A 14,474-nucleotide genomic window follows, 5' to 3' on the forward strand; every position below is an offset into this window, starting at 1 on the left:
GTTCCCGCAAAAGCTTGACTGCCGACATGTGCTGCTTTGATATCTTTCCTGTTTAAAGGGCTTATGGGAATTTGGATTGGGCGAGTTCGGGATTCAGAAGGGGTTTTGCAGTTTCCGAGGATTAGAAGGATAGTGGGATTGTCTAGACCCCGTATCCCGTGGCCGGATGAAACGTGATACATACCGATAGGGCTGAGGTACATTACCCAGCCTTGGCGTGTCAGTGATCTCTGACTCATGACCGATCGGATGCTCTTTTCTTCAATGCTGGATCTATGCTCGGGCTCTTGTAGGACTCCGGTTTTTGCCGCTGCTTTCGAGTGTGCTTGCTGGCTCGCCGCTATGGGTATAGACTACTGGCCACTGCGCTTGTCAAGAGGAGACGGCTGTTTCCGGGTTGCCGACGGCGGGTCGTTTATGTCTGTGTCAGATCATAGAAGATAAAGATTCGGGGTGCATACGATGCCTGAAAGACTCACTTAAGGTGTGAGTGGGGTTGCCGGCTATGCTGATAAGAGGTTTGAATCTGGACCCCTTTTCTAGGGAATTTGGCGATGCTTTCTGAAGGTAGAAGATTCAACGGCAGGCAGTCACTATGAAGGTTTGAAGAAGGCAACATGGACTTTTCCTTGCGCGTTAGATTTCTTTGAGAATTTTACGTCACCACATACATGCAGGTGAAATTTATATACTGTGTGTCGGAAATACAGTGGGCAGCGGAAGTTCTTGCCTCACCAAACAGGTTTGAAGCATGTCAACTCGTGGAAGGACGCGACTACTTCAACCTCAGTCCAGGAGACTGTTTCCGTCAAGAATAGTGACCTTATCGTTCCACCCTGGAAAGAGAACATTTTCCGGTAGCATCTCTGCGAATAGAGTCAAGGCCTAGGCCCGTAAGACGTAAGCAAGTCCCCCACTGAGTGTGCGTCGAAATCATCGCGCCGCTGGTTCTCAATCTTGCCATGTGCTTTGATCTGAATACATGGTCGTGATTCAACCAAAAGTTATATCTCCTCATCTTGAAATCTATCCAAATGAGGAACGCTCTCTTATAGCACTGTGCTGATCAGTACTGAGCTGCTGCTTCAGGAAAGGCTTTTCCGGCTTATTTTCATACCAACCACCACTACTATGAGGCTTAGTTAAAAGCCAACAAACCTTCCAGATTCATTCGGATGAAGCCCATGTTAATTACAGGCTTACTGAAAATAGCATTCAACTGTTCGGGGTCCTCCACAAATCCGGTAACCTCAATATCACGGAGTTAACGGAGATAATCATGAACCTTGCTCGACTCTCATAATAGTTCTAGGTAGTCGTTTTCGTAAGGTATCCAGAGAGGCTGGTAACTCCGCAACTTTGCATTAACTGATTCGCCGAATTTCGCTAAATATTGAACTCTACTGGAGCATTGGATTCCACAAAATGGAACCTGGATGCGAATCATAGTACATCAATCCTAGCTACTGAACGCCCTACGCCCTACTGCCAAGATTCAGCCGAGGTCGACTACTGACTTCTATGAGTGAATAATAATCTCGGAATTGTCTTATTCAAACCATTACGATAATTATCTAAGGATAAATACAAAGGAGTAGTCCACTCAAGTGCCAATCACGGGCATCATGGACGTCAGCCAGCTCAACACACGAGAGTCATGGCAACATCACGCCAGGTAACCTACGACAGCCGCGGGCTGAAGATCTTTGCAAATCTTGTCTTTCCTCCCACGTCAGCTCCCGACCGCAAGAATGCTGCAATTGTTGTTGGTCACCAGGGTACAGGTGTCAAAGAGCAAGCCTCCGGCCTGTACGCCAAAACCCTTGCCTCTGAAGGGTTCATCACCCTCGCCTTTGATGCAGCCTACCAGGGAGAAAGCGAGGGCTTACCCCGAGGCTTAGAGGATCCAGCACAACGTGTCGAAGACATCAAATCCGCAGTCACATATCTCTCAACCCTTGGAAGCGACGTAGTCGACCCGTCCCGAATTGGCTGTGTAGGCGTCTGCGCCTCTGCAGGCTACGGAATCAGCGCTGCAGCAACAGATCAGCGCATCCAGGCTGTCGCCGGCGTATCTACAATGTGCTTTGGCACTTTGACCCGAGAAGGCATGAAGGATCCAGCAACCGGACAAATCGACGCTGTGAAACTGTCCCAAGGCTTGGAGCAGGCCGCGAAGGCTCGGATCGACGAGATGGAAGGCAAGGCGTCAGTGACTCACAACATTCTGGACGTGTTTTCCCACCCAAGGGAGGACATCAGGGCATACTACAATGATCTTCGGTGGAGTAACACGAGATGCACCAACGAGATGGTGACGAGAAGCTCCATGCTCCTCGTCACATTTGACTCATTTCAATATGTTGAGTGGATCTCGCCGCGGCCTCTGCTGTTGGTTGCCGGAAACGAGGCAATGACGTTCCCATATAGTCAACAGATTCTACAGAGGGCCAAAGAGCCGAAGGAGTTTTTTGTCATTGGTCGGGCTGGCCACGTTGAGTTGTATCAGGATGTGTCAAAGAGTGGACCGAAGCTGGTTGACTTCTTTGTAAGGGCACTTTGCATGTAAGGAGTCCTGGAACGGGTTATAACTAAGTATTTGCCAGAGTCAATAGAATCCATGCAACAGCTCTTTGGTGAAGAAACGGCAGCGGACGAGTATTTTCCAAACAAGATGCAGTCCGTATCCTCATGTATGGTGGTCCATATGACATGGTAGTGAAAGCTTAGACAATAGCATGTCCAGATTCCTCTGACTCGTAGCTCCTAATCTAAGAGAATGCAGACTTTTCGCTGGACGATAGGGTTGAGTCGTTCAATTAGCCTCAATGTTTCAGGGACAAATGAGGTTGTCCAAGGCCAAGGTGGCCTTCCTTAATGGATACCTCCGAAGAGACGCTGCCAGAGAATTATATCAGTCAAGCATCGCGGTTATCGTATTTGTGCAGACACAGATGCGTGAACTCATATGGGTATCTCTTTGTAGCGGGGGACCTCCACTGGTTATCATATCAGTGGAATGGTGCGACGAAGTCACCTAAGCTGAACTCGCAGCTTTACACCCTTACATCTCATCGTCAAACTGATAGACTGTAAAGCGTCATTTACTGAGAGATCTGCTTAGCACAGAGGTAGTAGCTTATTTTACCTACATAAATATGTCACAACGGTGTGGTAAACTTCCTGAAAGGTTATTTTATTACTGCTGCGGTCTATAACCTCCCCTTTCTGTCCTTATTGTTATCTTCCTCCATGTCACTGTTGTCCTTGTCACCGTCGCCCTTGCTAACGTCTTCCTTGTTATCGTCTTCCTTGTTATCGTTATCGTTTCTGTTATTCTACCTGGCATCTTCAGGGAAAAAAGCAAGCACCGGACTAAGAGCTTCACGATACAAATGCCGCTCTCTCTCCCTTGCTGCCGCCTCCTCACGGCCCATGCCTCTCTCCTCGTCTAGTTGCTCCGTGATAAGCTGGTAGTCGTCTCCATGGGTCTCGCGCCAGACCCTGGCTACTTCCACGTTCGTTCCTATGAATCTTGCAGTATAGAAGAGCGTTGCGAGCGCCGAAATGACAAAGCTGGCCTGGGTGACCCGACAAGGTGTAGCTATGTCCTCTGGGCATCGCCGAGTCAGCTACCACGGGAGAGGGCTCGGATGCTGCATATCCAAAAAGACTGGCGATGCCTGCGATGATAGGCTGTGAAACCAGAAGAACGCGAGAAGACCATCGTATAATAATGAAAAGATTGGAGAGAATTGACCGGAAAAGCCCATGATGAATCGAGCAAGCATAAGAATTGCAGATAAGATTGCAACCGCGAGGGTGGCGTCTACAAGCCTAGGGAAGAAAAGAAAAAAGTCAGCATCATCATTGAGTTTCATTGTATAACGATGAGGAGGCGTGGAAAAAAGAAATGACATACTCCTGCGACCAGACCAGCGGAACCTTAGGAGGCTGATTGCAGTTCGGATCACAGCGAACCGGCTGGCTTGGGCTGGAATTCCAACCCTCCGGGCCCCCTTTTCCCATAGTTTCAATCGATAGTTTCTGGAGGATATCATCAAAAAGACACTGGTAGCCGTCGCACAGAGGCAAAACTCAGGTACGAAGGTGAACCCGTGGTTATCTTGACTGCCATTTTCACAAGCTGCAATGTCAACAATGTGACGGGTAGGCATGGACAATCTTGACCTTTTATTGTGTCTGGACGTATGATACATCATAAAAAAGATGCGCTAATCGCGGTTGGTAGCTGCCTTGACTGCTCGTATCTGGGTGGAGGTTCCTAGATCGAAACTTGCTCATACTGCCGCAAGGGTCACGGGAATGCGGCGTCGCGAATGAACTTGGACACACTTACTGACTTCGTCGAATGGGGAAGTAAATCAAACATTGAGTGGGATATTTTCCTCATTTCTAGTTGGCAGGAGCGAGTGCCCCGAATATCCAGATATTTTGGTCAAGACTAATAGTGCAATGGCTATTTTACACTACAGCACAGGTCATCATTGCATCAAGCAGATTGCACACGGCGTATGTTACTCGGGCTATGGCCCAAGTACATGCTGTTTCATTATAATTCATGATGGAGCTTGGTACTTCAGATTCGAAGCTTTATGAACGTCCACGTCTTGGCAGCATCATGCAGCAGTCATGCGCACCTCTCGTTTGGCTCAGCTTCCGAGCAGGTATGCGCAAGTTGACCCCGCAGTCGCTGCGACTCGACGTTTATACTGAATCGCCCTGTACATCAAGGTAGAGAGTCCAAGTCATATAGAGCCTCAATCACCGTCTTCATCCGCTGTGTCTCGATCCTTCCATCAGCTAGATCGATCTCCTATTATCCATAAACATAACTCCGAAGCCTCAGTCAATTCAATCTAAGAACTTTTTATCTTCGACGTTTTTCTATGGCTCTCATCATTAAATGGGGGGCTGCGCCGCAATCTCTACTCAAAGCACACCGACGATACCTGCAATCAGACAGGCATAAGCCTCGAAAGTCTCCTCATCAGCTCAGTGACGAGGCTCCATGGCCTCGGACCCGCTTTCCATCACCCCATGAGATTCTGGGCGCGCAACCGGGGCTGCCTTACACCAAAAAGCACTTCTACCGGCTCGTGAAGCTATATCACCCTGATCTTCGTACTCTAAACAAAACCCGCGTGGTCAGTGTTTCGCACACAACTATGACTGAACGCTACCGCCTTGTGATTGAGGCACGTAAGATACTCAGCGATCCAAAGAAGCGATTGCTCTATGAAAAGTATGGACTGGGTTGGAGTGAGTTCAGACAGCGGACTCAGCAAGCACCTCGCCCTTCACACAGTACCACGGCTCGTTCGAGATACGATGACGCCTCATTCACTCAGAAGGGCTCACCAGAGCGTCAGTTTCCAACCTACGCATCAAACTCTGTAGTTGCCATTGTTTTTGTTCCGATGGCGATGGCGGGGGGCATTGCTCAGCTCGAACGTGCTCGAAAGGCCAGGTGGGTTTCCAAAAGCGAGATTTAGCCCTGCAGGAGGCAATTAGCAGAGATCTCCAACACCTGGCAGACCAGCTCGAAGGAAAACCAAGAGACTTGAGAATATTAGAATTCTTGGCACGAAGAGAACTTAGCAGCTGGTCAACACTGGAGGACCCGCACGGAGGATTCAACCCGTACGAAAACGTTTGCCGCCATTGATCATTTGAGCTATGTGTCTCAATTTCCGAGTGGTTAATTATCAGGATTATATCTCTCTGGAAGAATATGTAATTGAAATCAACTGGTTTTGTCTTGCCCTGGCCTATTTTGCTTAGAGTTCTGCTATCAGGGCGGGTGGTGGGCATAGACGACGATAGGGACGACGACGACGACGACGACGACAACGACAATAACAACAGGGACAGGAAAAGGAATCAAGATAAGAAAAGCAGTAACCACAGGGACGACAGGGACGACAGTAAGAATAAAATTATGTGAGCAAAATAGACTATCAGACCTAATGTAAGTAGTTATCTGCCTGGACAAAAAACCCAACATCCCTGTTAAGTTTATTGTTCTTGCTGCATCGTCGATCTTATGCTCGCGACAGCCCAAACTATCCCCCTTAAAAATTGAAATACTCAGCTTCGCGTTCGGCAGCTGTAAGAAACTCTGGTATATCGCTACAAATGCCGCTCAACTTGACGTGGTCTAGTCCGGTAAAGCCATCTGCATCTATAGCTAAAACATCACCACCTGGTAGTAAAGCTCGAATGATCTGTGCAATACCCGCCCGCCGAAGACTTAGATACCCGCCATAAGTCGTGATTTCCTTGCCAGAACCAGTTGACATATCATATGCTTCACTTCGAGGCATGATACATCTTCGACCATGTTGAGGATCTAAGGTGATCCTGCAGGCAAAGATCAACGGTGTGAGGTACACAGTTCGGCGCCAAGATCTATGCTCCTTGACAAATACTGATCCTGAAGCGCCGAGGGACACTAATTTCTCCACAACGTTGGCGGTGCGGTGCAAAGTTCCCTCACCAGTACCACATCCGAGCAGCTTAGCCAGCAGCTGACTAGCTGTCATGCAAACCTCCCGGGCCATCTCGCCAGCTAGAATCTTGACTTCGAGGGCGTCAAGAAAGCAAGGGTAGGTGATGTTACCCATGTAGGATGCGTTACCTATGGGTAAGTATAGAACAATGGTACTGTCGTATTCGAGAAGGACCTTCATCTTTTCGTTCATAGTGAACGAATTTAGCCATCGCAGGTTGGATGCTATCTCATGAACCGCTTCATGAAAGGCTCTTCGATCCTCCTTGGAAGAAAGGTTTACGAGCCCGTTGCTCATGAGCCAGACGAGGCTCTCCTTACTACCAAGGTATGTGTCATCGCAGCCCGTAGGATATGCTTCATAACAGGATTGAAGCCCCTTGGGGGAAGCGCACCGGTAGCTTCGTTGATGACCTGCAACATACGATGAATATCATCTGCAGATGACACCATTTCCAATGCGCTGTAGATGTACCACAGCGCAGTTGACCCATCAAAAAGTCGACCTTCATCATCAGAGATTGACAGCCTTGGCACCGTGAGAAATAACTTCTCGACGAGGGATATTCGGCCGTAGCTGATAGCTTCACAGACAATCCTGGGGTTGAGTGGAAAGACAGAATTCTCAAGAGCGAGGGAAAACACCTCGTCAGGAACTGAGTTTTTGATCATATCTTTGAATAGGCCGTCGCTGTCGCAGGGATGTGTGTATCGTCGAGTGCTCTTCTGTAGCAAAAGGCGGAGTGTTGCTGTATGACGGACGAAATATAAAGGATTCCGACGTTTAGACGGCCCCTGCAGAGGCAAGTCGCTGAGCTTGGCTCCTCTTGACATCAATAACTGCGCGGCGTCAGCGTCGCCTGAAAGCAAGCTGGCACCCACTATCGGAAGTTGTTCATAGCATTCTTTGGCCGATATGAACGAAACCGACAGTCTGGGGCGCATACCAAGATCGATACACTGTCTCATGATGTCGAGATGTCCAGTGATAGAGGCCCAGATGAATGCGTAACTTTCATCTCGGGCCACGGCATTTGGCACCAGGCGCTGACAAAGAACAGAGCTGAACCATCGCGACACCAATGCCCATTGAAGGTGATCTTTGGATGCCAGTGAGCATGAGATGTCCTGAAGAATCTCGATAGGCAAGTCCCAGATGGCCAGCTTGCTGCTGGCGATAGGCTTAAGAACTTCCATTCTGTAACGATCCAAGCTTCCGAGTTGTGTTCTTGTGCTAACGGTGGCCTGGCGGTTTTGGAAGAAAAGAAGTGACGGAGTAGGTGTCTTGGTTTTGTGCATGCAAGTTGGGTGAGTATTTGGGGTGTTAGGAATGGAAACAATGATAATGCAGTCGCAAGTCTAGGGAATACTTTAATGTACAACAGTGGATATCAGTGGAATGTTTCGGAGTTACGAAATCTGACCAGATGTTTCAAAGAAAGTTTTTTCGAGGCCTTACCCGGAGGTGACGAGTCACCCTTTGCACTCTCACAACCTTGAGGGTAGTGGCTCAAAGTGGTGACATCTGAGGTATGCACATGTATAGACTTGCTCTCAGTGGGGAACGTATCTACCTACGAAGTAAGCCATTAATCAAATCTAAAGTCTAGGTGTATTCAAACAGTTTCGAGATCCCAACGAATGAAAAAGCCCTACGACCATTTACTTTGGTTGCCTTCAAATAATTCACTCCTTGGAAGTTTGGTAAATAGCAAGAACACAAATTGTCATCCGCTCCCGCAGGAACCCTCATTGATCAATCAAGTGCAGATCTTGCAAGTTCGTCTCATCCCCAAAGAAGAAATAGCAAGTCAGGGTTCCCTTTAGCTGACACATTGAACATTCATGGTAGATGATAGCGAGTATGGTGCGGATACTAAAGATTAGTAGCAGAATCGTAGCTACAAAGGTTGAGCTCCGCTGCCTCGCGGAACATCTCCGCCAGAATGGCAAAGCTCATTACCTGAAAGCAGAGGGGAAGACCGGTGATGGGACTCTGAAGCGACACAGTTATAGACGTGATTGGCAGCGGCAAAGACCGGCTTTGATAGCTACTAAGACAGACATCGTTGATCAGAATCACAGCATTATTTGAGTGTAAGAAACTGTATGTCTCTAAACGTATTATTGCTAAAATATCAGGCCTACGTGCTAGCCGCCGCTGTCGTCGTGACAGGTGCAGCACTTGTTGCAGCAGATGTGGCTGCCGCCGTAGTGCCCGAAGTAGTCGAAGTTCCTGTTGATCCACCCTTCACAACCGTAGCTCGGACAACTTGGCCGAGCGTGTTGAAGACTATATTGACTAACGAGCTTAGCGGAGCATACTCGTAGACCTTTTGAACCAAGCCATTGCCGAGGTCCGTCTGAGATCCAGTGAAAGTCATGTTCTGCTGGTAGTTGCCAATGATGCTGCTAAGAGCGCTACTGCCAGCGTTGGTGACCTCTTGCACAATGTTGCCGAGGTTGTCGATGAGGAAGTTGATCTTGGTGTCGCCGTTGACGATAGAGCCGAGAAGACCATCCACGGCGCCGATGACGTCGTCGACGACATCTCCAACTGTGTCGAGGAGGTTGATCAGGAGCGGGTTCAGGTCGAGGGATGCCAAGGTACGGTTGACAATGTCGACAAGATTACCGAGGCGGATGACAAGCTCGAGCTCCGCTGAAACGTCAGCAATGGTGATGTTGACCTTCTCGATGCCGACCTGCACGCCAGCATTGATAGTTACGAGCTTGGCAACCTCTGCAGCGAGATTGATCTCGGCGTTGAGGTTGTCGACGTCGAGCTCGATGCGCCCGACGGAGAGCTCAGGGACCTTGAGGTAGACATCCGCAGGAGGTGTGCTGGACGGGGCCGTGGTCGTTCCACCCCCGCCGCTACCATTTGTTCTGGTTCCTTGCGCAGCTGTCGAGGTTGGGGTAGTCGCGGAGCCGCTTGCTTGTGGTGTTGAGGATTGTTGGTCGGCTGCCGTGGTTGTCTCAGCAGTGTCCGTCGCGGTGGGAGTTTGTGCCACCGCGAGCGAGACGAGGACCGCGAGAAGGAATGAAAGAATGGAGTACCTCATCTTGATTGAGGTGCGTGCTTGTGTGAAGGAGTGAATGAAGGAACGACGACAACACCAGATGGGGAGAGACGAGGAACGGATTGACGCTGGTGAGCTGTAAGATACTCCAGTCACGGCGACAGGGCCGCCGGGGGATATAAGGCGGCATCGTCCTTCAGCGAAATCAAGGTTGTCAATTTACCTCATCGGCGTCCCCTGTCCATCGCGGAGCAGTGACACATCCACACCCTAAGCGGGAATGGTCCAATGCGGTTCCATATCTAGGGCGGATAATGACAACGGTTCCGAAAAGGCGGTGCTGGCAGCTGGCCCCCCGCCGCCCCCCTTTCCAAAGCGTGGCTAGTCATCTCATGCCGAGACATGCTGCAAGCCCCCGGGCCGATGGGCTGCATGTTTTCCTTGGAATCACTTCCAAGTTTCCAAGGTAAAGTGAAATTGCCGTCCATTATGCATGGGATATCGATGTCGCGTCGACGGTCTGGGCCTTACGCCGTGGGATGAACCAGTAGGGTGATTCGCTTGAACGTGGGCTTCGCGTGCGGAGGAGGCTTCCGAGAGGATAACCGACTAAGTGTGGGCTTTGGGGATGGGGAGACTTACCCATGATCTTAGCATGGATTTGTATTGAAGTGGTGTGGGTGTGATGCCTGCCGGCGTTGGGAGAATTCCCTCGTCATCACATCTGGGCCTCGCATCCCCTCCCACATGCCTCAATAGACCATACATCTATCCAGTATTCCCCGCGTCCATGTGAGCAGTAGACCTTGCTCGTCTGCGGCCTTTCTTCCTGTCGTCTCAACATCTTCAACGGCCTGCTGTGCCATTCATTCGTTCCTTACGAGACTTCATCAAATCTTCGCCATGGGCCCCTTCATCAGCAGGGCATTCGCCTTGCTTGCCGCTCTTTCAACTGTCGCCCTCGCACAGGATGACACCAAGGATGATGGCTATTTCGGATACACTCTCGAACGCCGCGGTGACAATGAGTCCGCCGTATACGAGACAGAAAGCACCAGCACCGGCATCGATACGCTCAACCCCATTCCAGATGTGTATCTCAACGCCTCTGTATCAGTCGGCGAGATCAGCATCGAGGTGAAGAACATCACGGCCAAGGTGAACCTCGACGCAAAGGTCCTCAACCTGCTGCACTTCCAGGCTGGCGTCGACGCGAGCATCGATCGTGTCAAGCTGGGCATCTACAACGTGTCTGCCAAGGTCGAGCTCGAGGCCCGCCTGGAGAATGTCGTAAAGATGGTCGACGACGTCCTCACGAGCATCGATCTCAACCCCATCATCGCCACGCTGGGCGACACGGTCGGTGACATCGTCAACAAGACTACCGACGTCATCACGAGCCCCGTCGAAACGGACGCGAGCTCGGTCGCAAAGCGCGACCTGACCTACCGCATCGAGAACAACATCTTGTACTCAGTCAACGACTTCTCCGGTCGCACACACACAAATCGCGTGCTCGCGCAGAACGGTTCGCTGTTCGACGTGTACCTGAACAACAACGGCGACGAGACGGGACGCCGCGTTGTCGGATATTACAGCCGCGACATGACCTTCAGCGGCCACAACAAGACCATCTCGATTGACGGGCAGGTCAAGGAGTTTGAGATGCAATACGTATATGCGCCATACCCCGGCTTGGAGGCGTTCAGCAACATCTACATGGACACGACTGGCAAGGTTGTAAGGACGAAGATCGTGGCTGAGGCAGAGGGAGGAGGCACTGCGACGATTAGCAATGAGGATCAGTGAGCGGCGCAGACGGCCTCACGGTAGAAAGTGAGAGACAGGGCCTCGAGGCGCCAATTGAAATTGATTCCCGTTACCAACGACATCATAGGACCAATGCCATTGTGGACATCGAATTGCCGGTTAAGATGGTGAGGCATGCCAGTCTGTAAGCAGAAGAACCTCCGACGTCTGGATCGTTCGATTGAAACGGGGAGCCGCCTGTGGGACTTTGACACGCCCCCCATATAATGGAGTTGATATTGGTGGGGGCGTGTTCGTGGGCAGGCAGACGGCTGTTTTTTTTCTCGCAATGGAACGCGGTCAAAGCTGAATGCACAGAGATCACATCAGTGGGCTATGCCTGTGTGATGGGAATAACTTGGTGTTGTAAGATAACATGTATACCTGGGCATACAACTTCTTCCCTTCTAACTATCAGTTGTCGTGGCTACATATACGGAGCTACAAGACGTGTTACCACAGACAGTTTCTGAGCGGTTGCAATACTTAACAGCGCTGTTATTTCTGGTCCAGGCACAGGAACAAATCCTCCGCGAACTGCGACGCTCTGAGTTCTCGGGCTAGGGCCGGACGGGCAGATCATTCATCTCAGCCCCCATGTAGCAGCGCACGGCGCCGCCAGCGACCTGTCCACCATCGTTTTGTGCTTAATATGAAAGTTGTGCTGGAGTTATGAGTCTCGGTGCAACTCTTCCCCGCTGCAGCATGTCAGAACCACGATAAATTACCGCAAGGTCGCACCCGTTGGTGACCTGGATCTGCCTTGCGACTGCAACGTGGGCGCGCTCGGGTCGGTTACACCCAAACGATCAACCGTCTCAACGACTTGCTAGTCACCGTTAAGTGGCTGTTGGCAAACTGGAAGTGATCTCGGTTGAAGTCGCTTCTACGGCGCTGCTTAATTGTTGGACCGTTGGTAGTGTGACTGAATTGTGCTTTCTTTTTGGCCACATTTTAGCCCCTGAACCCCGCGGAGGCCGTTGGCACGGGTTTTCTTTAGCCGTGAATCACAGCCCACAGCTCCAATTTACTCAAGTTCTAGCCAATGTCATCGCCCGACCCAGCTTTATTGATGGAGTTCTTTGATGGAAAAGAAAACTTCACTGGATAGAATCCCATGTTGTCAACATGGAGGTAACCTTGTAGGGTGGGCTCTGTGAGGTGGTCCACTGCGCAAGGAGATTATCGCCAGTAGGATCTCGTGGCCTGTCACCCTCTTCTCATCGCCCTGCACGGCAATTCGTCCGACCAGATCTCGATAATTTTTGGAGCCAGTGCAGTGTTGGCAGATGCAGAAATCAAGGCAGAGGAAATTTGGCATGTTTCACACGTTCGATTCTGGCTCTTCGATGATTTCCGCTTTCGTCGACGTGCGTCGGATAAGCGAGTGCTGAGGGTGTGTCGACGCGGTTACGCGGCACCAATGCAAGGGCAGCGAGAGGGAGTGATGCGCTCGCTCTAATGCGCTGCGACGCTGCGGCGTGATGGAAGCTTGGTACGGGTAATAGTTATGCTTGATTAGCCAGAGCGTTCAGATGATCTGATGGCGGCATACTCAAATCCTGCTTTTGAGAAAAGGGGTAATATTAATTAGATGTTGTCGCGGCATATCCTTCTTCATATGTGGAAGACTGCCTCGTCCTCCTAACCCTGTGCTCAGCTGCGCAGCCAACGGCTGTCATCTCATCTCCGGGGAAGAGTTGAGGGGAAGCCCAGAACGGAATTGTCCGAGTCTTTTCCGTGCTTGAACAACATGTCGTCATTAGAATCGCATTTTGTCGTAGGGTAGCATGCCCCCTGGTCGCGGGCTCCTCCTGTATCGCCGATTGTGGAAACCTTCCGAAAGAGCCCTGTCCGTTGGTTTTTGACAAAGAGTTTGCTTCCATGAGTCGTGTCTGGTTCCATTGCATCTGGGACTCTAGCAGCACACGTCAGTAAAGCGCTTAAGGTTGCCATCTGAATTTCAATCCATCAAAAATCTTTTCCGATATCACAGCGCAGACATACATCGGCCAGACTTCCCGAAGCGCACAGAGTGAGATGTCGAACATATGAGGCTTCAGCATGGGTCATTGGACGTTGGCTTGGGCATTATGTTGGGGTTTCAGTGCTCACATTGATGTGATTACTTTTAAGTATTTCAAGCCAAATTACAAAATCTCATTAAAAGCAAGCACCAATTCCTCTTCGCTGCGTGTAAAGAAATACAATCTGGCGTCGCCACTCACAACCGAATCCATCCAACCCATGTTCACGACGCTATGGAACGAAGCATACTTAAGTCAATATCACAAGACAAGAGTCTTTCAGGTGTACCTTGCAGCTTATACAGTATGTAGCTGTCGTCCAACTGCTCATGTTCACTCAGAGTGAGGATCATTGGCAACTGTGTGAGAACCTCCACGTGGCATACCTTTAACAGGTTCGCCTTCGCTCCTGATCCACCAACGATTGGACGCATTCCGAACAGTAGAATTGTCTAGTACTGGACGCTTTTGCCCCGATCTGAGATCTATGTCATGAGAATCTCTCCGAAGACACTCTTGGCGCCCATAGGTTGCATCAACTCTGGCAGCGGTTTCAAGCGCTCTTCGGCCCTTCTCTATGTTTGTGAGTGGCCTTGGGATAAAAACGGGAGTTGGTTCGGGTTGCAGCTTAGAGGCTGGGATCGAGGTTCGGACAGGGGCTGGATTCGGAATTGGTTTGATAGCTGGCTCAGGACCAGGCGGCGAGTTGCCGTTTCTCGTGTTACCGGACGGTTCTAAATGGGCCAGCCTATTGCCCCTAGGTCGTAGCGTCTCAACATGACCTTCCGTCTGAGGGCCCACGGGGGAGTCGAAAATCATATCTCCCATGTGAAGGAGCTTGTGCATTATCCAGATCAACCAGACTCCAAAACGAATGCTGAATTTCATATCTGGCCTAGAATGAAGCACATGTTTGCGCCACTCCGTCGAGCCATGCGTTATACCGTCAGGGTAGTCGTGAGGACTGCGTCTTGAAGGCAAGTCCATGGATATGTGTATCCACCGCGCCATTCCACCGCAGAAGACCAAGAAGGACATTCCCACCACAATCGCGATGAAGAGCCCCAAAGGGATCTTGCGTTC

The 14,474-nt window shown here is 50.3% G+C and overlaps 3 protein-coding genes across 3 annotated transcripts; 2 read left to right on the top strand and 1 right to left on the bottom strand.

The window, feature by feature from the left end:
* Window positions 1–1,657: 1,657 nt before the first annotated feature.
* COL26b_009834 (uncharacterized protein) lies at window positions 1,658–2,569 on the top strand (the record flags this gene model as incomplete). Its single annotated transcript, XM_053182551.1, has 1 exon — window positions 1,658–2,569. One exon carries the CDS (start codon window positions 1,658–1,660, stop codon window positions 2,567–2,569), a length of 912 nt encoding a protein of 303 aa, XP_053033457.1.
* Window positions 2,570–8,676: 6,107 nt separating this feature from the next.
* COL26b_009835 (uncharacterized protein) lies at window positions 8,677–9,597 on the bottom strand (the record flags this gene model as incomplete). Its single annotated transcript, XM_053182552.1, has 1 exon — window positions 8,677–9,597. One exon carries the CDS (start codon window positions 9,595–9,597, stop codon window positions 8,677–8,679), a length of 921 nt encoding a protein of 306 aa, XP_053033458.1.
* An 861-nt stretch (window positions 9,598–10,458) lies between these two features.
* Window positions 10,459–11,364, top strand: COL26b_009836 (uncharacterized protein; the record flags this gene model as incomplete). Its single annotated transcript, XM_053182553.1, has 1 exon — window positions 10,459–11,364. One exon carries the CDS (start codon window positions 10,459–10,461, stop codon window positions 11,362–11,364), a length of 906 nt encoding a protein of 301 aa, XP_053033459.1.
* Window positions 11,365–14,474: the final 3,110 nt, after the last annotated feature.

The sequence above is a fragment of the Colletotrichum chrysophilum genome (assembly GCF_026319265.1).
Source record: "Colletotrichum chrysophilum strain AFK26 chromosome Unknown scaffold_99, whole genome shotgun sequence".
In the NCBI taxonomy this organism is placed as follows: domain Eukaryota; kingdom Fungi; phylum Ascomycota; class Sordariomycetes; order Glomerellales; family Glomerellaceae; genus Colletotrichum; species Colletotrichum chrysophilum.